The sequence below is a fragment of the Aureobasidium namibiae genome (assembly GCF_000721765.1).
Source record: "Aureobasidium namibiae CBS 147.97 unplaced genomic scaffold scaffold_3, whole genome shotgun sequence".
Classification (NCBI taxonomy): Eukaryota; Fungi; Ascomycota; class Dothideomycetes; order Dothideales; family Saccotheciaceae; genus Aureobasidium; species Aureobasidium namibiae.
In genome coordinates, this window is record NW_013581206.1 from 578,776 (window position 1) to 599,247 (window position 20,472).

The following is a 20,472-nucleotide window of genomic DNA, read 5'->3' on the forward strand; positions in this document are numbered from 1 at the left end:
AAGACACCAATCCATGCTGGACCAACCCCTTCTGCCTCGCTCTCCGTCGTCTGCACTGTAACACAACCAAGGCGCACCATGAGCGCCTCGTACACTTATTCACACGCCTCCTACTCATATCGCAACGACCCTTCAACACTCGATCGTCTGCTCGCTTCAAACAAGGGCGCCTGGATTGCTGCTGGCATAGCTCTCTTCTACTGTGCCTACACATTCGCCCTCCCTAACATCCTTGCCGACCTTTTCTGGAATGTCCTAGTCCTGCTCACCCCTACCGCTCTCGTCCTTGCTGTCGACAAACGAAGGAATCCAGCTCTGTACCAAGACTCGACCGCATCTCCATTGAACAGCGACAACCATACCTTCAAAACTGAAGCAATGAGGAGAATCTTTGGTCTTGGTTCTGCCTCGGCTACCATACTTCCTGGCGCAAACTCTCTGAGAAGAGCCAGCTGGCTCGGCGGTCTCAGCTCCACATCTGATGCTCCGCCAGGCCTTGGAAACTGGGACAACTCTTGCTATCAGAACAGTGTCCTGCAGGGGCTGTCTGCTTTCCAGTCTCTGACCACCTACTTGGAACAGTCAAACGCAACTAGGTCTGAGGATGCCTCAACAACCGTGGGCTCATTACGCGACCTCATGGCAAAACTGAACGATTCTTCCAACAATGGCTGCCGAATCTGGACTCCGGCCAAGTTGAAGTCTATGAGCAGCTGGCAGCAGCAGGATGCTCAAGAATACTTCTCAAAGATTATGGATGACATGGAGAAAGAGACGACCAAAGCTCTGAAGACCGCACCAGGCACAGCGGGACTTCAAGAAGTAGGCTTGCTAGACATCGTCAAGGCATCCGGTTCTGTCAACCAGAACACGGCCGCACAACGACGCAATCCCCTAGACGGCTTCCTTGCACAACGAGTCGCATGCACCAGCTGTGGCTTCTCTGAAGGTCTCTCTATGATTCCGTTCAACTGTGTTACGGTACCGCTTGGCAGAAATTACAGTTACAAGATCGAGGACTGTTTGAACGAGTATACAAGCCTGGAAGAGATTACTGGTGTGGAATGCGCCAGGTGTACGTTGTTGCGTACGAAGTCACAGCTCGAACAAATGACGACCGAATCCGATCATTCTAATGAGCAATCTGGTTCTTCCTCGGCCTCTCTGCCTCCACAACTTCGCGAAATGGCCCTGCAAAGGTTGCAGGCAGTAAAGCAAGCGCTCGCGGATGGAGACGTTTCCGACGACACACTCAACAAGAAGTGCCAAATCTCCAAGAAATCTCGAGTATCTAGCACCAAAACTCGCCAAGCTGTAGTCGCCAGAGCGCCGCAGTGTTTGGTGGTACATGTGAATCGCAGCGTTTTCGACGAGTACACAGGTGCTCAAAGCAAAAATCTGGCCGAAGTCACATATCCCAAGATGCTCAATATAGGCCCGTGGTGCTTAGGCACTACCAAGAATGCTGGTGATCAAGAGGAATGGCGCATGAACCCTTCGAGATCGATGATTGGATCCTCTGGCAATGACGCCAGAGCCCAGTATGTCCTTCGAGCTGCTGTCGCTCACTATGGTCGCCATGAAAACGGCCACTACATCTGCTATCGTGAGCATCCGGAACACATAAAGGATGCCGATAAGGACACCCTATCAAAGCAAACACCTACAAAGTGGTGGAGACTCAGTGATGATGATGTGTCTGCCGTCAGTGAAGATCATGTTCTCGGACAAGGTGGTGTTTTCATGCTTTTCTATGAACGTTTGGACACTTCTGCCCCTGAGTCTGTACCGCACGACACGCAGAGAGTGCATCCAGAAGAACTGGTGACCAACACGATGCCTGGCATTCAAAGCGAAGAATTGCCTGAACGGCCTGGGGTGATCACGGAGAAGAATGAAGCTGATCCACAACATCTTGCCGAACCATCACCAGAGCTAGAAGTGGAACAAACACCACAGCCATTACCGAGCGTCAGAAAGACATCAACACCCAATAGGATGAGGACGGCTGGAAACAAGGGTCGACGCAGATCATCTGGATTCTCGACGCTCCAGGCGGTCGCTGCGACTTGATAGATCATCCATAGGGAGGGTGACGTGTCTATTAGCGAGGCGTTTTGATGCATATTCTGGACTCATTGGGGGCATACGGTCGTGGTTGACCGGATCACAGACTTTGGACGGGAAATATTTCTTCGGTCTCTACATAGCTTAATGATGAATATGACTATCTGGTGCGACGCGCATCACTATCACTGAACTCTGCGTCAATCTGAACTTTTGTGCAAGAGAACCATCGTATGACAGTAAAGTGGTGAGCGCAGTGGTCAACCTATCGCGGCACTAAGTATCGAATAATATTCTCTCTCCAGCTGTTGACAGCCAAAATTTTGAAAAACATCACCAAGATTGAACAACGACAGTCATCATGGAAATAATTGTGACAATAAATGTTCAGATGTTGAGCATGCAGAGTGAAGCGAGGGAAAGCAGAAGGGTTCTTTTCCAAAGCGGAAATAAGTGGGGCTGGCTGCACTAAGCGAGAGAAGCGCAATGCCAAGCAATGCGATGTGGAAAATTCAACGCACTTGAGCCTTGAGGATTGAGACGACTTGACCAGCGACCAACGACAACTCGCCCAATCCGACACAGTACGAATATACCACCCGCTCGCTCTGCCAATAGAACAACATCACTGACCTCGATTTCTCGTAAAGATGCCCGCCGCAAAGAAGCATGTCCCTATCGTCAAGAAGCGTACGTCCGCCCGTCAAAGGAGCCACAAGCCCGCGAGTCCTGCACACACCCAGACACACATCGAGAGAGCGCCGCCACGATAGACACGACGACCGAAAAGAAGAGACAAGGAGCCCGTCGCTGACAGTGATGGATTTGCAGGCACTTCGCGCTTCACCCGCCACCAGTCGGACCGCTTCATGCGCGTAGACCCCAGCTGGAGAAAGCCCAAGGGTATCGACAATGCCATGCGCCGTCGCTTCAAGGGACAGGCCGTCATGCCCAAGATCGGTTACGGATCCAACAAGAAGACCCGCCACATGATGCCCTCCGGCCACAAGGCTTTCCTCGTCAACAACGTCCGCGAGCTCGACCTTCTCCTCATGCACAACCGCACCTACGCCGCTGAGTACGACGCCCTTCCCACCGAGCAATGAGGCACAGGCCCCTTGCAACAAGCAGCATCAGTTCTAACATATCTACTTACAGGATCTCTCACGCCGTTTCTGCCCGCAAGCGCATCGACATTGTCGCCCGCGCCAAGCAGCTCGGTGTCAAGGTCACCAACGCCAAGGCCAAGATCACCACCGAGTCATAAATGCTCTAGGTTGTAGTGGTTCATTGGTACTTTTCTTCGGCGCAGACAGAGGGGAAACTTTAGTAGCACTTGATCATGCTCTCTCATTACGGAACCGGCCTTCTCGGACTGATAAAAGATCTGGGCTTCTGGGAGGGTGGTCGGTCAATAGGCGAACTTTTTCATCAACAAAAAAAACTTGCAATGAAAAACGTCTTCGAGGCTACGTTGTGTCGCGAACAAAGAACGAAAAATTGAGGGTTCAATCAAAAAGACATGGCTTTATGATCATACTCTGTTCCCTTTCGTGGTTTTGCTCGAACCTGTGTCCCACCTGTATGGTCAACAAGCAATTTGCTTGGTCTGAATTCCACAGTCCGCAAATGTCCCTTTGACATGCATGGCTCTCTGCATAATAGACATCATCAATTGCATCAAGACACCTCTGTAAAGTTACAGGCAAGTCACTTTGGTCCGAACATGCTTCTCGGTTCGATGTTTATGTATAAAATGATGGATTCTGAACACTTTCTTTTGGTCATATGAATACTAATCTAGACCCTTCTACATGCTTTTCTTCTGATTTGCACCAAGTGGAAACATGCTCTTGGACCAATCTCTCTCGAGAAATGGCAGGTATGTCGATTACAGGAAAAAAAAAAGAATAAACAAAAACACCCGACCATGTAATGAACGCCAGAGCGCCTCGCTCATGCAAGCTTTTGCCAGCCATGTGACCCCGGTTGTTTGCCGGTGTCTTTTCATGTCTTGCTTTCCCTCCCTTCCCTTTTGTTGTCCGTTTATCCTTGCTCCAGAGAACTGTCTACTCCTCCATGGAGTTGGGGTCCTGGACAGCGGTAACGTCTGCAGAAGCCTGGCTCCAGTAAGCCTTGACCTGGATCCTGAACTCGGCCATGGCGACACCGAACAGCTTGAGCAAAGCAGTCTGGTGGCTGTTGAGAGTCTTGCCTTCCTTGCAGAGCTCGTAATCGCCGTCGAGGACAACCTTGCCCTTGTCGAGCTTGGTGGGCATACCCCATTTCCTGATGGTGACTTCCAGACTGTGAGGCAGGGCGACGTCTTCTTCGACAGACAAGTCTCCTCCGCGCGAGTAGACGACACCAGCGGGCACGGTAAAGTCTCTGGTGGCCTTGACACCGGCTCTTGCGTAGTCGATCTCGGAGTAGTTCTCAAAGTACTCGAGGACCTCTGCGGGGTCGCGGTTGGACAGCAGCAAGCCGACGCTGCCTTCAATGTAGGGAGTGAGCTTTGAGAGGCCGGGTTGGTATTCCTCGGCGTCGGTCATGCCCAGGGCCTTTGCCATGACCTTGGTCTTTCCGAAAAAGATGCGCGAGTCGGCAAAGTGGGTGCGGACGTCCTTGAGGTAGGTGTTGCGCATGTTTTCGACGCCAAAGACGTAGATGTGGGAGAAGTTGTCGGCGGCATCGCGGACGTTGTCGAAGAGCTTTGTGCGCAGCTCCTTGTCCTTCTTCTGGACTTGGGTCAGGTGGACGACCTTGGATCTCTTTGACTTGGGCATGGTTGTTGTATTTGGTGTGTGATGTGAGTTCTGGTGATGAGATTTGGGCGAGATGTGCCGCTGGCGATTGGGCGTAACTGACAAAAAAAATCAGGATGGAGCTGCGATTTTTGCGGGGGAAAGACGCTGGTGAAGCTCCGACTTGCCGACCCTTTGACTCGACCTTGAATGTTTGATGTTGGTCGTCGCAAACATGATCTGATGCCAATTCTTAGCTGCTCGTCTCGTCATCGCCTAGTCTAGCCATGATATAGATGAGATGATCGAGTTCATGGACTATGTCCAAACTGCCTTCTATTCGGCTTCGCTGTGGGATCATGACAACTCGTACAGCACCTTGACGGCCACGGCCAATGGTAAAGCTGGCCATGTCTTGTGTCGTGCATTGCGCTGCTGACCATTGTGCAAAGCCCTTCTTGACTTCCAAACTCCGCATGGCCTTCGCCTTCGTATCTCGTCACTCTCGGCTGCTGGCTTTGCGACATCGTACACTCTATCCAACAGAGGCTTCGTCGATGGCTCCATCTCTTTCCTCTACTCGTCCCTGCCCATGCGCATTCCTTCGCAAAGCAGTATAATCGACTTGCGCAACCTGGTCAGAGGATACAGACACCTTCCCGAACTGCGCCGACCCGACGAGACATATCTGTGGGAGATCTGGCAGGCTGGAAGAAGAATCGACAAGAAAGACACTTTGTTGTACGGCCGTCTATACCTGCCTACGTCGACTCTCGAAGCCCTGTACCTGCGTCGCATATCGCCTTCGCGCCTTCTGCGGCTGTCATGTGTCTCCGACTCTGCTCTCCCTAATGGCGGTTCCGTCCTGGCACAACTGCAGAACGACCATGCCAAGTACTCGACCGAATACCTCTTTTCCACCGACAGCTGCTTGATGGGTGTCCGCGGTCTCTACAACTTTGGTCTCGATCCTCGCACTATCCCTCGGACCACAACGCCTAGAGGCAACGTCGTACCCGTCGACCCTCAAATCGGTCGTCTCAGCGCTGGTGCCGAGTTGTACTTTTCCCCTCTGAATAAGTCTGGAGGTGTATCCACTGCTATCCGCTTCACTACTCTGCCTTCGCATACTGGCTTTCCCTACACCATGGCCTTGACCTGCAATCCCCTCATGGGCAACATCTCGTCTAGCTACGCTGTCAAAGCTGGGGACGATGTAGCACTGAGTTCACGCTTCGACTTCAACATCTACAGCTACGAGTCCGACGTCCAACTCGGCCTTGAACTTTGGCGACGTAAACCTCTGGAGGTCGGCGAGACCCTACCCATCCAAGACAAACAGCAAGAGTCAGTCTTGGAAACAAAGTTGTCCAAAGACCTGCTTGGGCGAAACAGTACACAAGAAGTGGATAGTGTGTTCAAGGCTAGGGTCAATCAACTCGGCAAGATTGGCGTGCTGTGGGAGGGCCGCATCAAGGATCTGCTGGTCAGTATAGGTGCGGATCTGAATTTGAAAAGGAGAGACAACATCATCGGGTCCGTAGGGCTGGAAGTTTCGTATTCTTCTTGATCCACCAAAATCGAACATCCCCTCCTGCCATCCAAGATCATTCCAAATGCAAGCCAACAATTCAATTCAACTCTTCCTCTTCTCCTCCACTCCAACTAGAAAAACTTCTCAAACTGCTGACACCCCTCCACCTCACCCAACCACTTCGCCCTCTCACTCGTATAAACCTCGGCCTTGGGCTTCCCCTCCTCCAACACACCCGCTCCATCAAGCACACCCACTCTGATGACCAAAATGCCTTGCTCAGCACTCATGTCTCCTTCCCTCCATAGATTACTGCCGCAATCACCGCAAAATACAGTGGTGACTGTACGTCCCGAGTCTGCTTTTGCAGAGTACTTTTTGGGGGTGCCCGAGTCGAGAGAGAAGGAGGAGGCGAGGATCACGAGGTTGGTTGTAAAGGCCGAGCCCGAGATTTTGCGGCAGTCGGTGCAGTGGCAGATTGCCTTTGGGAAAGGGGTTAGTATGGAGGGAAGAAGGCAGGGTTGGGAGCACTTGCCTTGTTGGCTGGTTCTCCAGAGTAGGAGAAGGCGATTTTGCCGCAGTAGCAGGATCCTTTGCCCATCTTGTCGTGTGTATTAGTTTGTGTGGTTGCTTGTATTAGTGTTGCCCTCGTCGAGAGTTTGTGATGATGTCGGGCTTTCACGCGTTCGAAGTTGTAGTTTGGTAGAATTAGTTCTGTGGTGTGGGGGTGTCAATGCTGTTTTTATTCGTGACATGACGTCCATCTTGTTCTCAATCCTTCGAAACTCTGCATCTATATACTGCTTGTGATAGGTAGGAAACATGGCGAATTCCAAATTTGCACGGACGGACATCCGGCTCATCGAGAGGGGGTGATTACTGATCGGAGCGGTCTAGACTTCGGGGGTTTTTACAGATAAAGCTTCGAGCATCGCACGTGATTTGTTCTTGAGATATGTTGTTCAATTCTATAGTTCATCTGTATCGATGATTTTGTGATGTATAGGTATAAGGAAGCGGCTTGTTATTCTTGCAAGCATTCTTATAGAGTATTCCGTGTTGTTTCATGTACATCGGTGATTGACTCGTTGCATCAGAGGGCTATGGACATGCGGCGGTGGATATCTTTGCGTAGAGAACACGATTATCTGTTTTTAGCCGGACGAAAACAATCTTACGGACGCAGATAGGTATCATGTGTTTGACCCACGGATCATGAAATGCCTGGGACTTGATTTGCTTGTCCTCAGTCATGTGAAATGTTTCAAGCTTGCTCGAAAATTGACTTGATCAGGGTCATTAGTACGGCAAGCTGAAGATGCAAATTCACGAAGCACATTTCTATAGAGTCTTTAGCTTACTACATAGTCCTTGCAAAACATGTGTGCGGTAACCACCATAGCTAGTTTGGAGAATACGACAAGTGAAGTTGATCTATCGTAATAGCAATCATAAGTCAACAGTTCCTGGTCTCAGCTACAGAAATGGTCTCTCGATTCTGCGGTGCTCTCTCGCTTACCCAGCCGCCAGTGTTTTCACGGCGGTTCTGAATCTAGAGATCGTATGGTGAGATTGCTGTTCTCGTATATGCCGTAGCATTGGCATGTCGAAACGAAGCAAGATCCAGAGATGCACCAAAGCTTGTCTGCACGGTATGAGGTGAACAAGTAAGACTGAGAAAGAAATGACATCCTTGATCGTAACGGGAGATTAAGATGGATGATGCAAATCGAAGACACGCGGATCAGCAAACAGACAGAGGACAAGGTGGTGCAGGCAAGGGAAGGTGCATGTCACATTGACCAACCACTCTTCAGTCAGTACTAACAACAAAGAGAGACGTCAACTTTGAATCAACCATAACGTCCACTGAGATACTCGCTACTACAGAATCGTTCCTTGTGAGATGAGCTATGAACACTATGCATTGTCATCGTACGTTCTTCTTCCATCTATCCCAACCTCCTCATCAAACACCTGTTGGTCTGTCACATTGAAGACCCGAGAATGAGATCCATGCATCTTCACCTCGATAACCGGGTATCTTCGCAGTCGGGAGCTCAATGCGCATCGTGCCATCACCGAAGAACCACGTGTGCATGCAGATCGTGTCCTGATCAGAGCGATTTTCTAATAAGATTGTGATGTGAACAGGGGAGGCGCGCTTTGGTAAATCAAACTGCCTGATGAGATAGTCCAAATCGGGCTTTCCTTCCTCTCCCTTGAGATGTAGCTCTCCGCAATAGAAGATTCGACGAGGATAGCGATCGGAGTGGGTAGGCATGGCTTTGCAGTGACCAGGAGCACACATCTGATCTGGGATATCATGATTTTGGCGGATACTGAAAGAGAGCGAGATACCACCACCAAGGTCTGGATTGTGTTTCGCCGAATGGAAGCGCCATTCGCCGCCGAGTTGTTGAAGACGCTTGTTCGTACCCTGCTTGACCATGTTCTCTTGCTTCTGTACAGTGTCGATGATGGCCGCGACATCATCATCCAACTCATCGTTTGAGGCAATGGTTTCGGGCTCTTCAGCCTTGATAACGACAGGCTGATCATCGTTGTTCATGATCACATCTGAGTCTCCTTTCTCGTCCTTAACAGTCACAACAGTGCTTGGTTCTGTTCTAATGACTCGATCATACTCACCGGTCGCTTCGGCACGGCCGTTGCGCTCGACGCGCTCAGCAGGTTGATTACGAGTAATCGCGCCTGCTTCGTTGTCTCTGCTCTCGTCAGAACCGCCCATGTGCGCCTGGGCCTCGGCAGCAGATGAGTTGACAACAGTGTCAGATCGGAGGCCTGCAAATACAAACCGGGAATCGTTGCAATCCGCCTCACCGAGGACAGATGGTGGAATGCTAATAATCATCTTCCCCCTACCCCAGAAGGTCAACTTCCCTGCGTATATATTCTTGGACTGTCTGAATACCACCGACAATGGATGACCTGAAACACGGGAATGTGGCAAGATATTGGGAATAGTGAACGTCGTTGAGTGTCCGTGAGATTTGATGCTTAGCTTCCCACGATATCGTCGAGTCGTTGGGTGCATCTGCTTCTGTTTGTTTGTGGTATTCTCCCACAATTCTATGGTGTAGTGATCGACCGTACTTGAAACAAGCCCCTTGTTGTAAAGCACCCATTGTCCAGATAGATCTCCTACAAGAGGCGCATTCTTGTGAACCTTCTTGCCAAAATTCTGGCACCCATCCACAGCGCGAGCGACAAGATCTATCTGTGCTTGTACCTCGGCAAAACGAGCAGCTGCGAACTGTTCCCAAGCTCCATCAGCCTGGGGAAGATCTTCAGAATTGATGTCGTTAAAATCCTTTGCCGTAGGCGTGTCGTCTTGATCGCGAGCGAAAGTCTCTTGCTCACTTGCATCTTCGTGCTCAGAGTCTCTCTCAACATCGCACTCAGAGCCATCGTCATAGCTGTTCTCAGAGTCATGCTCGGATTCTTCATCGGGGTAGTTATCAGATCTGTTCTCTGATTCATCCTTAGATGCATCCTCGGACACATCATCAAAACTTCTCAGGGAGATGTTGCGCAGTTGTGGATCCTCGATCTCTGGGTGTTCTGCAAGATACCTCTGGTCGGCTTCGCTAGGTCTCCAGCTTCTTCGGCGCATTTGGGGATTTTGAGTCCAGCAGGCCTGATCTGTATGTTTCATTTGGACATGATCCGGCAGACTACATGGTCTGCGTAGATCTGGCTGAGCAGTTGCAGTGTGTTGAGTAATGTTGCCCACTTGCAGGTATTCAATGTCTGGATGTTCTGCAAGCCACATCTCATCGGCCTTGCTAGGCTTCCAGCCCAGGAAGCGTAGTCGAGGATTCTGAACCATACAGACCTGGTTCGTGTGGTCGCCGTTGCTATGATGTGGCACACTGCAGGGCTTGTGCAGATCCAGCCGAGCCGGCTCCTCGACTAGAGAGATGTTACGCTTTGGCGCTTGTTGTGATAGCGGTGCAGATGTAGAGGCAGATCCTCTTGCCTGTTCTTGTAACAACCGAGTGTGCTCGACTATAGCCAACTCGACAAGCTCGTCGAATGTCACAGTCGACCCATGGCCCAGCGCTAAAACATCGCGTTCTCTCAACAATGCTTTGCACCAATCATGATAAGCAGAGCCAAGCGAAACGAGAAGAGCCATCTTCAAGAAGTTTTCCGGAAGACGCTGCTCGACGTCATCGCCGACGAGTTGGTTGTACTGGTTGAAAGCATCCTGAAGTCCATAGGCGAACTCTTCGGGTGAGTGATCGAACTCATATTCCGTGATGAGGTCCTCACTGAATAATCTGAATGCTCGCTGGTCATCGGAGGCATGGTATCTGGATCTGAGACTGACATAAGTGTCGTGTGCGTTTGAGGCTCCAAGGTCAGTTAAGTCGATGTCTGCAGCGCTGCGCATAGCTTTGAGTAAGCTTTCGTTGCGAGCTCGCCAGATGGCAGTGCGCTTGACGTTGTCGTTCCTTTCTGTAGTAGTGTATTGCTTGCCTTCGAGTGATTGAGGGTGCTTTGCTTCGCCATTGAGGACGGTGTCAGTGCCAGCCATCAACGCGGCGTGTTGCAATGCATCGCTCCATTGTTGCCAATTAGCTTCCCCTTCTAGTTTGGGTAGAGTATTATAGTAACTTTCGTGAGCACAGCTGGCTTGCGCGAGTTCTTTGACCGACGGGTCAGAGAGTGCAAGACGACCGCGCATCGCGCTGGCTGCCATGGTGCGCGTTGAGTGGTTCGGGAAGATGTTCTGGTTCGGGTGTTGATGCCCCGAAAGCGCGACAGGAACTTTTGTGCGGCGTGCCAAGCAATTTGTCTGCTCTGCGCTTTTACGTCTCTCCGACGCAAAGGTTGTTGAAACCGAGCTGATACGAGTCCAAAAGGCCCCTTTGAGAGGGAGAGACGTCCTTTGAGAGCCAGTGTGTATATGTATAGTTTCTTGGTGGGAGTCTAGGCCAATTCTTTGTGCTGGAGACACGCTTTAACCTGCTTCTTCATTACTGAGCATTAATTATTCACGATTTGTGCATAGGTATTCCTCATCTAATCCTCAGAGCAACTTCACTCCATCGCAATTCGCTTCCGTGACTTGCAAACCCTCAAGATGTCATCTTCCAAAAAGCGCAAGATCGTCGAGGTACCATCGGCTGCAGGAGAGCCAAAAGCTCCCTCGTCTCTAAAGCCCAATGCCTCCTACTCAACGAACCACATCCCAAAATATGTCTACATGGCCCAGGAACTCAGAGGAGGCCCATACTCTTATTTCGAGCACGAAATATTCGGTGCTTCAAAAACGCATCGAGCCCGAACACGAAAAGTTTCGCAATGGCAGAGACTATCCCCACGTGCCGGATGAAGATCTAGAGGAAAGTTCGGACGGTCGGCTAGGGTGTGTCCGAAGACGCCATGATGGTGGTTTGAGGTTGGGCGCCAGCAGTGAATCAGAGACCTACGTTGTCTGGGTGGAGAGGAAGGAACTCGACTCATTTGGAACATCAACACCACCATAATCTGGAAGAAACAACTACGTCAAAGACGAAAACGAAATCCATAAGATGGTGGTTCATCATCCAAGAATGGTGAACTTATCTTCTAGCTTAGAAACCCTCTGCGCTCTGGATATTCGAATTCGACAGACTTTTAGTCAAGTAATCTTACGAATGGGTACAGGAAGTCTCATGCCCGCGCTGCGAGAGAGACAGTTGGAATTAAAGAAACGAATGCTTGTATTATCATATTCTACGGAGTAACTGGCCCTACCAGCCATATCATCATCTCAAAATAGTAGAGCCGACCAAGAGAACACCATTTACCTCTGGGTTCATAACCGAGTACCCAACAGTGAACCATCCAGTCGAAACCTTGGAATAAAGAATGCAGCCGTCGACCGACACCGGTACGATCTGCTTGAACACCAAATACATGCAGTATAAGACATGGTGCACGTAGAGCATAGAATGGGCGTAGAAATCATCAGTGGCATGAGAGAACGAATGTTGTTGGAGGTTATCTTCCGTGACAAAGAGCATGCTAAAGAGTGTCGCTCATACCCAGTAGGCATTGGTCCGGAGGACACCTTGCTCACTCAGGCATGGTGAGCTGAAAGTCTTTGTACTCATCGTCTTCATCGTAGAGCATTGAGAGCTTGTTCATAGACTCGACAGGAGGGTCGTCAACTTCCATACGGGCATTGCGTTCGCGAATGAGCTCTTCGACCTCAGCATCATCAGCCATCAAATTCTCCAACAGAGTCCTGGTTCTTTTCTCTGTAGGGGTAGCAGGCTTGTCGTGGAGAGTCGAAAGTGGGCGTCTCGAGGCAGCAGAGACAGCACGTCCTCCAGCATATCCGAGTGTGCTACGCGAAGTGGCAGTAGCATTGGCATGGCGAGCCGACGATGCGGTAGGAGCAGTCAAAGATGAGACAGGCTTGCAAGCCACCGGGCGAACGGTGTTGATCGTGCGTGAGCGAGCAGCAGCGGTTGCTGTGGGAGCAGCGAAGCGAGGACCAAGTGCCGTAGTTGATGAAGACCTCGACAGAGCACTGACAGCACGTCGGGCCGACAGGCTGGAAGGAGCTCTTGATTGCTGCTCCTTCTCCTCGAAGGCTTTACGAACCTTTGTAAGATCGAGGCTGAGGAAGTCGTCGGCTTCGAGGGCCCTGCGGATGATGTCTTGTTGTATCTTATCTGTACGAGCCATCATTTCGCGGTTCTTGCGTTCACTTGGACGCACGCCGTGCTCATCAGGGGCGTTCTCGAAGGCGCCCCAAAAGCCGGTGGTAGCATACTCGGGAGCAAAAATTGAATAGTCCCGTTCGTGAATTGTGTCTGGATGGTCAGGCAGGGCTGAGGAAGGTCAGTCTGTGGGGTAGCGAAAGAACCACAGGAGCACTTACGGATAGATCTGGGAGGCATATACTCAATGTCTGGCACACCATCATCTTGTGCTTGCTGGACGGGTTCGGCTTGATGAATCTTGACCTTCTGTCTGCGCAGGCGAGGACTGAGAGTCTTCTGAGCGGATGCCTTGACAGTCAAGGGAGCCGGAGTCTTTGCCTTGGCATTAGTTGTTTTCATGCCCAGCGGGGCGCGATTGCGTGGGCCAGCCGGTGTGATGAAGGCATTGGGATCCAGTTTAGCCTTCTGATTTGTCTTCTTTGTTGTTTTGAAGCCAGATTGGAAAGAGTCGTTTTCGTCATTTTGGTTGCGTCTGAAGGGCGTCTTGGGAGCCTTGTTGGCCGGAGTCTTTGCCTGCTGATTCAATGGTTTCGCAGCGGCGGCAGCTTGATGAGCATACGCCAGATTCTCTTGGTCAGCGCGTGCAGCGAACATGTTGATCTGTTGTCGTTAAGTGTCGGATCCAGGTGGAGAGAAGTCGAGAGATTTCCGGGCAATGCGTCACGAAGTAGATGTAGTCCGAGTGGTTGTCGAGGTGGTCTTTGTTTACGTCGGCTACCCTAGTCGCATGACGAAGACTTTAGATGAGCAATTGCGACCGTGTCGGTTGTTTCAACACTCGTGACAGGGCAACTGCTAGGAACTATTGTCCTAACCACGGTTGGGGAAGGAGGCCGTAAATGTCCACTGAGCCTGGCTCTGTTGATGCTCAGTCGTCGACGCGGCAACAAGCTCACACGGGCCAATCAGGTCGACCATGCTTGGCGTTGGCTGGCGGTCGGGAGTCGGGGGTCCAGGTTCTGGCAGCCTCCGCGTGGTCCAAGTGGCCCAAACGTCTATCACACCAAACTTCTCGAATCCCCCTCCCCCTTAACTTCTACTCTTTATACTCATAATACTGCAATCTGACAAGACCGCTCTCCCGACCTTCCTGTACATTTCTCCCAGCTTCAGTTCCACAGCTCCTTCGACCTTCTACCACAACTCGGTCCCTCCGTAATCACAACAAACACACAAGATGGATGCCATCAAGCAGGTGCGTGTCATCAACAAAGCTACAACACCTCCACCCTCCATGCCACGTCTACATGATGAAACTCAACGATTCCCCTTAATACACCGCAAGGTGCATGATTCGAAATCGTCCAAATTACAGTCTATATCTGATCACGATGTCGCTGCTGCTCACTTCAACTACCCCTCATGCCCCACCGCTTTTTCGGCCAAGCTGACTTGTCTCCCAACGACAGCGCATGAACGCCCTCCGCCTCGAGGCCGACGAGTCCGCTTCCAAGAACGAGGAGCTCAAGGCAAAGGTCAAGTCGCTTGAGCAGGAGAACCTCGCCAAGGAGCAAGAAATCACCTCGCTGAAGCACAAGAACCAACTCCTCGAGAGCGAGCTGGAGAAGATCGAGGGTGGTCTCAAGGATGCCAAGGCCGCCGTCGACGAGAGCGCCCAGCACGGTACCCAGAACGAGAGCTTGCAGAGAAGACTCCAGCTCCTGGAGGAGGAGGCTGAGGAGGCCGACAGAAACCTGAGAGAGACCAACGACAAGTACGTTCACAGATCTGACGCGCGCTCAACGCGTTTGCTGACATGCTACCAACAGGCTCCGCCAGACCGACGTCAAGGCCGGCCACTACGAGCGCAAGGTGCAAGCCCTGGAGGCCGCCCGCGATCAATGGGAGGCCAAGTACGAGGAGATGGCCACCAAGTACAACATGACCAAGAAGGAGCTCGACGACTTTGTCGCCGAGATTGGCAACATCTAAGCCACGTCTTCTTTTCGTCTTTGCATCCGTTCGCCGCGGCTTCTTTCTCGTATCTTCCCGTCGTCCTTTCTCGTCGACGTTTCTTCACCTTGGGTTGTCAGCATGGGCGTCATCACCGCTACGTAGAGAATGAAAGCATTCTCCGGGCGTTTTTTTCTGAACTTGTTACTCTTTCAAAAGAAACTTACCACCTCCCTTACACACGATACCACTGCTTTGCCGAGTTAATGGAAGCTTCTCCTTTGACATGTCTGAACAAACTGCTTATTTGGGTATCATGCGTGCTTGTGAAACGAATCGTAGTGCGTCCATCACTTTTCCGTCCTGGCCTTCTTCGCAGCGGCGTTCTTTGCCTTTTGCTTGTTGCGCGTCTCTTTTCTCTCGCCCTTGCTCTCATATCTGAACTTCTTCTTCTTGGGCTTGCTCTTGGGATCCACCTTCTTGCCTTTTGACCAGACCATCTTCTTCTTGACCACATCGCCCTCCTTAGACTCTGCATCCTCTTTTACGACAGTAGTCTGCTCTTCGTCATCCGAATCTTGTGTGAAAGCCTTTGCGTCGTCCATAGCCTCAATAGTGACTGTTGTGTATTTGTCTTCGTCGACGTATTCGTCTACACCATCGATGGAAGGTCTAGGCGGTGAAGCAATGCCACCCCATTCCTCTTCGTCTTCTGCACCAGATGAATCGTCGTCTGAGTCCTTGTTTGCTTTTCTGAGCAGGTCGTTTACTTCGGCGACATGGCGTTCTAGGTCTACTTTTCTCTGGTCGCGCATCTGAGGTTCTCATGTCAGTGTCTTGCTTTTGGGTTAGAATAGTTGACATGGAGAGTAATGCAAACCTCTTTCCTCGCCTTGACCTTCTCTTCCTTCTCAATTTTTGCGGATTGTTCTTGAGCGTGCTTGATGCGCTGTTGCTTTCTCTTGCGGAAACCCGTGAGCCACTCATTGCGGGCTTCTGGGTCGAACTTCAACTCGTCGACTTGAGTGGTTGTCTTGCGGCGTTTTGCTGGCGGTGCCCGCGGTGCTTGTCGTGGTGCCATGATGATTTGTGTGATTCGACGTAGGTTTCAACGGTGAAAGAAACACAGGGCTGGCTCAGACGAGAATATGCGACTCGACTTTCTTTGGTTTCAGGGAGAGATATGTGCTGGATCTTGACGAGAGTTGGACTGGTTGTCTTGTTAGCGGAGCAGAATCGAATTGCTGCAGAGACCAAAAAATCGACGCCCGTGCGTCACCGACCGTGATGATGTTCCCTCGGACGTTTGTTCGCACTTCCCACCTTGTTTACCGCACCTTGCCCTTCTGCTTAGCGCAGCCAGCATCAATTTCACCATGTGGCCGATACTGTTCCGAGATGCTGGCTCGGTCGCGAAGAAGTCATATGCCTTGATCGAATCAAGGCTATTCTCAGCTTCCAATGCGTATCTGAAGGGTGGCTCCTCAAGGAATATGGTAGAAAATGAGCGAAGGAAGCGACTTAGACGAACCAATCAAGAGTGGCATCAGAGAATGAACGCCTACAAGCGTAACTACATGCGCCGCGTGCATGAGATGAATCCAGATTTTGCAGAGAAGGAACTCGAAAGGCACAGAGAGCTATATGCCACCAATCCCCAGCACAAGCTCTCATGCCTCATTTCAGCATGGGTCAGAAACGACCGGTGGGCATGGGTTTGCGAGCTCCCTTGGAAAACGCATCGCCCCGTGATTCATACAACTCCAGTTCAGCATCGGTGTGAGTCTTGTGGTCTTACAAGACTACGCGGCTTACGCTTCGTTTGGCAGTCTATTACCCAGCCACATTCGTACAGCTGTCATGCTTGTTATATGAAGCAAGAATCCGAAGTCTGTATGCCCAAAGGATACGAGGACGTCCGCGGAATGAGAGCGCTTGTCGCGCGAAAGAGACAACTTGACGAGCTGAATTCTAAAGCATCACGAGCTGAAGACACCATTGACGGCGGGAAAAAATAGAATGACGAACGTCAAGCACGTTGATCCAGCAAAGACGGGACTGGTTGTTGCGTTCATGTCTACGGAACATCATTCTCATGTGACTCTATTCTCGTTCATCAGCTCTCTCACACCAGTCAGTGGACAAATGCCCTGCACGCCGTTTCTGAGTCGCCAATTTAAAAAGTCAATGTAATCATCGATGAGAGAGGCATTCTCCTAACACTATGCCCGCATCACATCTTCGATCTACCTCTTCTGGCTGTTCAACAGAATCAAGATGCATCCATATCCATCCAACCAATACATGCCCCCTTCGAACCCCGGTTGGAAACCAGAAGAACAATGAAGTTGTTAACGCGGATTGCGCCGCGGATTTTTGTCAAAGCTGTTCTGCTTGCAGACGCGTCCGTCTGAGATGAAGTTCATCAAGTTTCATCCAAATGCTACTAAACTACCTCCTCTTCGGGTTATTTCAGATGCGTCCACCTGCTTCCACTCTCTACGGCTGAGCAGCCTGCCTGCATCGCATCGCTGGTTGAACCTTATCACAACTACCTCCACCTACCCACCTACACCCCAGTCATCCGTTTGATTGGTCGGTGCTTAGATTCGATGTCGCTCGTTCATTCGGTGTCGCTCGTTCATTCGGTGTCGCTCGTACGTTCGTTCCGGTCGGGTCCGTCAGTCGTCATCGAGGAGAGTGGTCGGATGGTCGACGTCAGCAGCTTGGTATGGCTTCACCCTGAGGCTACTAGTCCGGTACACCGCGAAGAGGTACAAGCTGATTGTACCGGTGCCTGAACACTGTCAGTATGAAAATGGGGTGGATGCACGTACGTGTCATATGAGCAAGGGTCTGATGAGAAACAGAAAGGAAACGAGCGAAGTGGGCTTTGTCCATATATCTGCTCAGGGCGCTCATGATCACACATTTTGCTTACTCATCTTGTCTCTCGCCTGACAAGATCGATAGCGGTGGTTTTGGCCCAAGCCTGAGGATCACGGCTTCGACGCTGCTGCCTACCTATACCGATATTGATTCGACGAATCGGCGAAGAAGATCTGGCAAAACTTGCTCAAACCACCTATATCCGCCGGAGCAAAAGGACGATCGCAGAGAATCACGGAAGATGACAGAGTACGCCTCGCCGAAGTTGAACTTGTTCCAAAGAGCACGATCTCTCAAGTCTCGCGAATCACAAAGTCTGAACCACTTACGCCACACTAAATCCCATCCACATCTCAACTTCTCTGAACATACACTCATCAAAAATCCCAACGTGTTACATCACACACGAGTCAACCGGCCGATATTCCGCCAGGATGAACTTCTTCAATCTCCCGCTCGAAGCTCGGCTCATGGTATACGAGAATGTCTTGCAACAAGAACACCACTTCTTCCGCGACGGTGTACCAGGTCTACTAGGCGCCCGTCTTCAGATCACCCAAGAAGTGTACACACTCTGCAAGATCACCATCACAGTCAAATCCGAGGTTGCACCACTATTCATGAACGACCTGGATGCTATCAAGAGAAGAGTTGATAAATTCGACTCTCAAGCAGGCAACAAGGGTGTTACTATTCGCCTCCTTTGCAGACCGGAGCTTCCGAGCGACTTCGTAACATTTATGGAACGCGCAGTGTTGAAAACCATGAACGTCAACGCTACCATGGAACTCAGCGAAATCAATGGCGACTCTTTCTTTGAGAGCTATCTGAGCTGTCTACAGATGGGCCCAGTAATTCCCCTAGACCAGAAAAAGGCCTTCAAGCACAGGTGGCAAATTTTCTACAATCTCGACACAAGGGTGCCTGAGGGTATCAAGAACAGTATTGAAAACGTCTTCGAGGCAATATAGCACGAGGACTGTCTGCACTAGAAGGATCGGAGATATACATATCGCTGATATTTATGTAGCTTCAAGCCCTTCTTCCTAATGCTCACCATTTCTCAGAAAGTGTAGCTGCTCTCCCTTGTCTTGTAGTCCAACGTACACGACTCCGTCTGCTGCCTAACTTGCTCGTCCCATCTTCCCGCTTCATACACTCCAGCTGCATGAAGATCAGCACGAATCGAACAAAGCTTGCAACATTTCACTTGTCTTGGAGCTTTGTGCGGAAGGAGAGACTTTCGCTCGCTTCACACATCGTTGCAACACGAAAGATCAAAGAGCGCGCTTCGTTGCGCGATCCACAATCAACTTTTACCTCAACTCAACACGCAGAACAAGCAAGTCGCCAAAATAACAACAGCATTGCCAAATTGGAATACACCACACTTTATACAACAATACATCCATCTTCTCCTATCTCACAGGTATTGAGCGATTCGCGCCGCTTCCAGCCCATCATGGCTGTCGATTACATCAACTCCGCCGAACAGACCATGACGCTGGTACGGTCTATCGCAGCCCACCTCGCTGAAGAACCCAACCTCCCCGCCCCTGAAAATCTCACGCGCGGTGAAGTGGATGCATGGATCAGAGCGCTGGACACTGGAATCAATGGTCGAGTGATCGATATGCTTGCCCTACCTGTTCTGGAGTGTTTGCTATACAAGCGGTAAGTCTCCTCGTTGTTCGGCGTTTTCAATCCGTGTAACGGACATGGTGCTGACGTCGAATATAGTGGCAGAAATCTTGTCTGGAAAGTCAATCATTTGCGACGAGCCCCTTGTGAGAAGTTCCGGCCCGTCATTGTCAACCCCTGGATTTCTGCTGAGGGCGTTCCTTCCAACCACAACCAATTGCCTTGGATTCCGGGTGATCGTCTTCGACGTGTTGAGATCAACGGCGATGCAGAAGATCCTGCGGACCCAGACGAGGACGCCACTGCCGCAGACCAAGATGATGACATGGAAGAAGAATTTACAGAGATCGATGGAGAAGGCACACAGCTCGACTCACCACACAACATCGACACAGACAAAGATTCTACTTTAACCACCCAACAAAGTCTTGATGAACAAGACGACACTGTGCTGCTCGATACTGTAGCAGCCGAGACTGTTCAAGATATAAGATCGCCCTCTGTCAACGATGAGAATATCGCCATGCAAGACGTACTCGAGCAGAACGACTCTACAGCTGGCAGCTCCACACCTAGCGACACCGAAAACGAGAAGCCAACTCAACCTACCTCCCCAGACAGCGAAGAAGATTCGAACCCTGCCTCCGATGATGAGGGCCGAACAAATTGGTGCATCTGTAACGGCGAATATACTGGAAGCACCATGATCGAGTGCAAGAACTGCGAAGACCCTCATTGCAAAGGAAAGTGGTTCCATACAGCATGCGTCGAGCTGGTGAGACCACCTGCTGAGAATGTGGATTGGTACTGTAAGGACTGTCGTAAGAAGCTCAGACTTGGTGTCTACAGTAATGGCTGTGTCGACAAAGATAGGAAGCCCAACCAAGCCACTGGAAGAACCAGGAAGCGTTAAGTGCAAGTACAAGCTGAAAGGATCAGATGAGTGTAGTCGTCAAGG

At 50.8% G+C, this 20,472-nt stretch overlaps 12 protein-coding genes across 12 annotated transcripts; 7 read left to right on the top strand and 5 right to left on the bottom strand.

Annotated features, from left to right (window-relative positions):
- Positions 1-237: 237 nt before the first annotated feature.
- On the top strand, positions 238-1,764 carry M436DRAFT_15947 (cysteine proteinase; the record flags this gene model as incomplete). The annotated part of the gene is made up of 2 exons (XM_013574482.1): positions 238-1,468; positions 1,538-1,764. Coding segments are annotated over 2 exons (1,458 nt in total), but the record flags the coding sequence as incomplete, so codon positions are not given.
- A 953-nt stretch (positions 1,765-2,717) lies between these two features.
- On the top strand, positions 2,718-3,334 carry M436DRAFT_70377 (ribosomal protein L32e; the record flags this gene model as incomplete). Its single annotated transcript, XM_013574933.1, has 3 exons — positions 2,718-2,757; positions 2,899-3,145; positions 3,226-3,334. 3 exons carry the CDS (start codon positions 2,718-2,720, stop codon positions 3,332-3,334), a joined length of 396 nt encoding a protein of 131 aa, XP_013430387.1.
- An 802-nt stretch (positions 3,335-4,136) lies between these two features.
- M436DRAFT_40474 (mRNA turnover protein-like protein 4) lies at positions 4,137-4,853 on the bottom strand (the record flags this gene model as incomplete). Its single annotated transcript, XM_013574727.1, has 1 exon — positions 4,137-4,853. One exon carries the CDS (start codon positions 4,851-4,853, stop codon positions 4,137-4,139), a length of 717 nt encoding a protein of 238 aa, XP_013430181.1.
- Positions 4,854-5,112: 259 nt separating this feature from the next.
- On the top strand, positions 5,113-6,381 carry M436DRAFT_40131 (uncharacterized protein; the record flags this gene model as incomplete). The annotated part of the gene is made up of 3 exons (XM_013574678.1): positions 5,113-5,209; positions 5,264-6,106; positions 6,146-6,381. The coding sequence occupies 3 exons, from the start codon at positions 5,113-5,115 to the stop codon at positions 6,379-6,381; spliced, it is 1,176 nt and encodes a 391-aa protein (XP_013430132.1).
- Positions 6,382-6,476: 95 nt separating this feature from the next.
- On the bottom strand, positions 6,477-6,946 carry M436DRAFT_70380 (uncharacterized protein; the record flags this gene model as incomplete). Its single annotated transcript, XM_013574934.1, has 2 exons — positions 6,477-6,827; positions 6,881-6,946. 2 exons carry the CDS (start codon positions 6,944-6,946, stop codon positions 6,477-6,479), a joined length of 417 nt encoding a protein of 138 aa, XP_013430388.1.
- A 1,368-nt stretch (positions 6,947-8,314) lies between these two features.
- M436DRAFT_79241 (uncharacterized protein) lies at positions 8,315-11,074 on the bottom strand (the record flags this gene model as incomplete). The annotated part of the gene is made up of 1 exon (XM_013575023.1): positions 8,315-11,074. One exon carries the CDS (start codon positions 11,072-11,074, stop codon positions 8,315-8,317), a length of 2,760 nt encoding a protein of 919 aa, XP_013430477.1.
- A 1,361-nt stretch (positions 11,075-12,435) lies between these two features.
- M436DRAFT_70381 (uncharacterized protein) lies at positions 12,436-13,685 on the bottom strand (the record flags this gene model as incomplete). The annotated part of the gene is made up of 2 exons (XM_013574935.1): positions 12,436-13,199; positions 13,250-13,685. 2 exons carry the CDS (start codon positions 13,683-13,685, stop codon positions 12,436-12,438), a joined length of 1,200 nt encoding a protein of 399 aa, XP_013430389.1.
- A 583-nt stretch (positions 13,686-14,268) lies between these two features.
- M436DRAFT_70382 (uncharacterized protein) lies at positions 14,269-15,023 on the top strand (the record flags this gene model as incomplete). Its single annotated transcript, XM_013574936.1, has 3 exons — positions 14,269-14,286; positions 14,501-14,805; positions 14,861-15,023. 3 exons carry the CDS (start codon positions 14,269-14,271, stop codon positions 15,021-15,023), a joined length of 486 nt encoding a protein of 161 aa, XP_013430390.1.
- A 311-nt stretch (positions 15,024-15,334) lies between these two features.
- Positions 15,335-16,038, bottom strand: M436DRAFT_27704 (uncharacterized protein; the record flags this gene model as incomplete). The annotated part of the gene is made up of 2 exons (XM_013574511.2): positions 15,335-15,799; positions 15,865-16,038. Coding segments are annotated over 2 exons (639 nt in total), but the record flags the coding sequence as incomplete, so codon positions are not given.
- Positions 16,039-16,360: 322 nt separating this feature from the next.
- Positions 16,361-17,002, top strand: M436DRAFT_61271 (uncharacterized protein; the record flags this gene model as incomplete). Its single annotated transcript, XM_013574837.1, has 1 exon — positions 16,361-17,002. The coding sequence occupies one exon, from the start codon at positions 16,361-16,363 to the stop codon at positions 17,000-17,002; it is 642 nt and encodes a 213-aa protein (XP_013430291.1).
- Positions 17,003-18,280: 1,278 nt separating this feature from the next.
- M436DRAFT_40262 (uncharacterized protein) lies at positions 18,281-18,844 on the top strand (the record flags this gene model as incomplete). Its single annotated transcript, XM_013574697.1, has 1 exon — positions 18,281-18,844. A coding segment is annotated over one exon (564 nt), but the record flags the coding sequence as incomplete, so codon positions are not given.
- Positions 18,845-19,335: 491 nt separating this feature from the next.
- M436DRAFT_39844 (uncharacterized protein) lies at positions 19,336-20,427 on the top strand (the record flags this gene model as incomplete). Its single annotated transcript, XM_013574624.1, has 2 exons — positions 19,336-19,547; positions 19,620-20,427. The coding sequence occupies 2 exons, from the start codon at positions 19,336-19,338 to the stop codon at positions 20,425-20,427; spliced, it is 1,020 nt and encodes a 339-aa protein (XP_013430078.1).
- Positions 20,428-20,472: the final 45 nt, after the last annotated feature.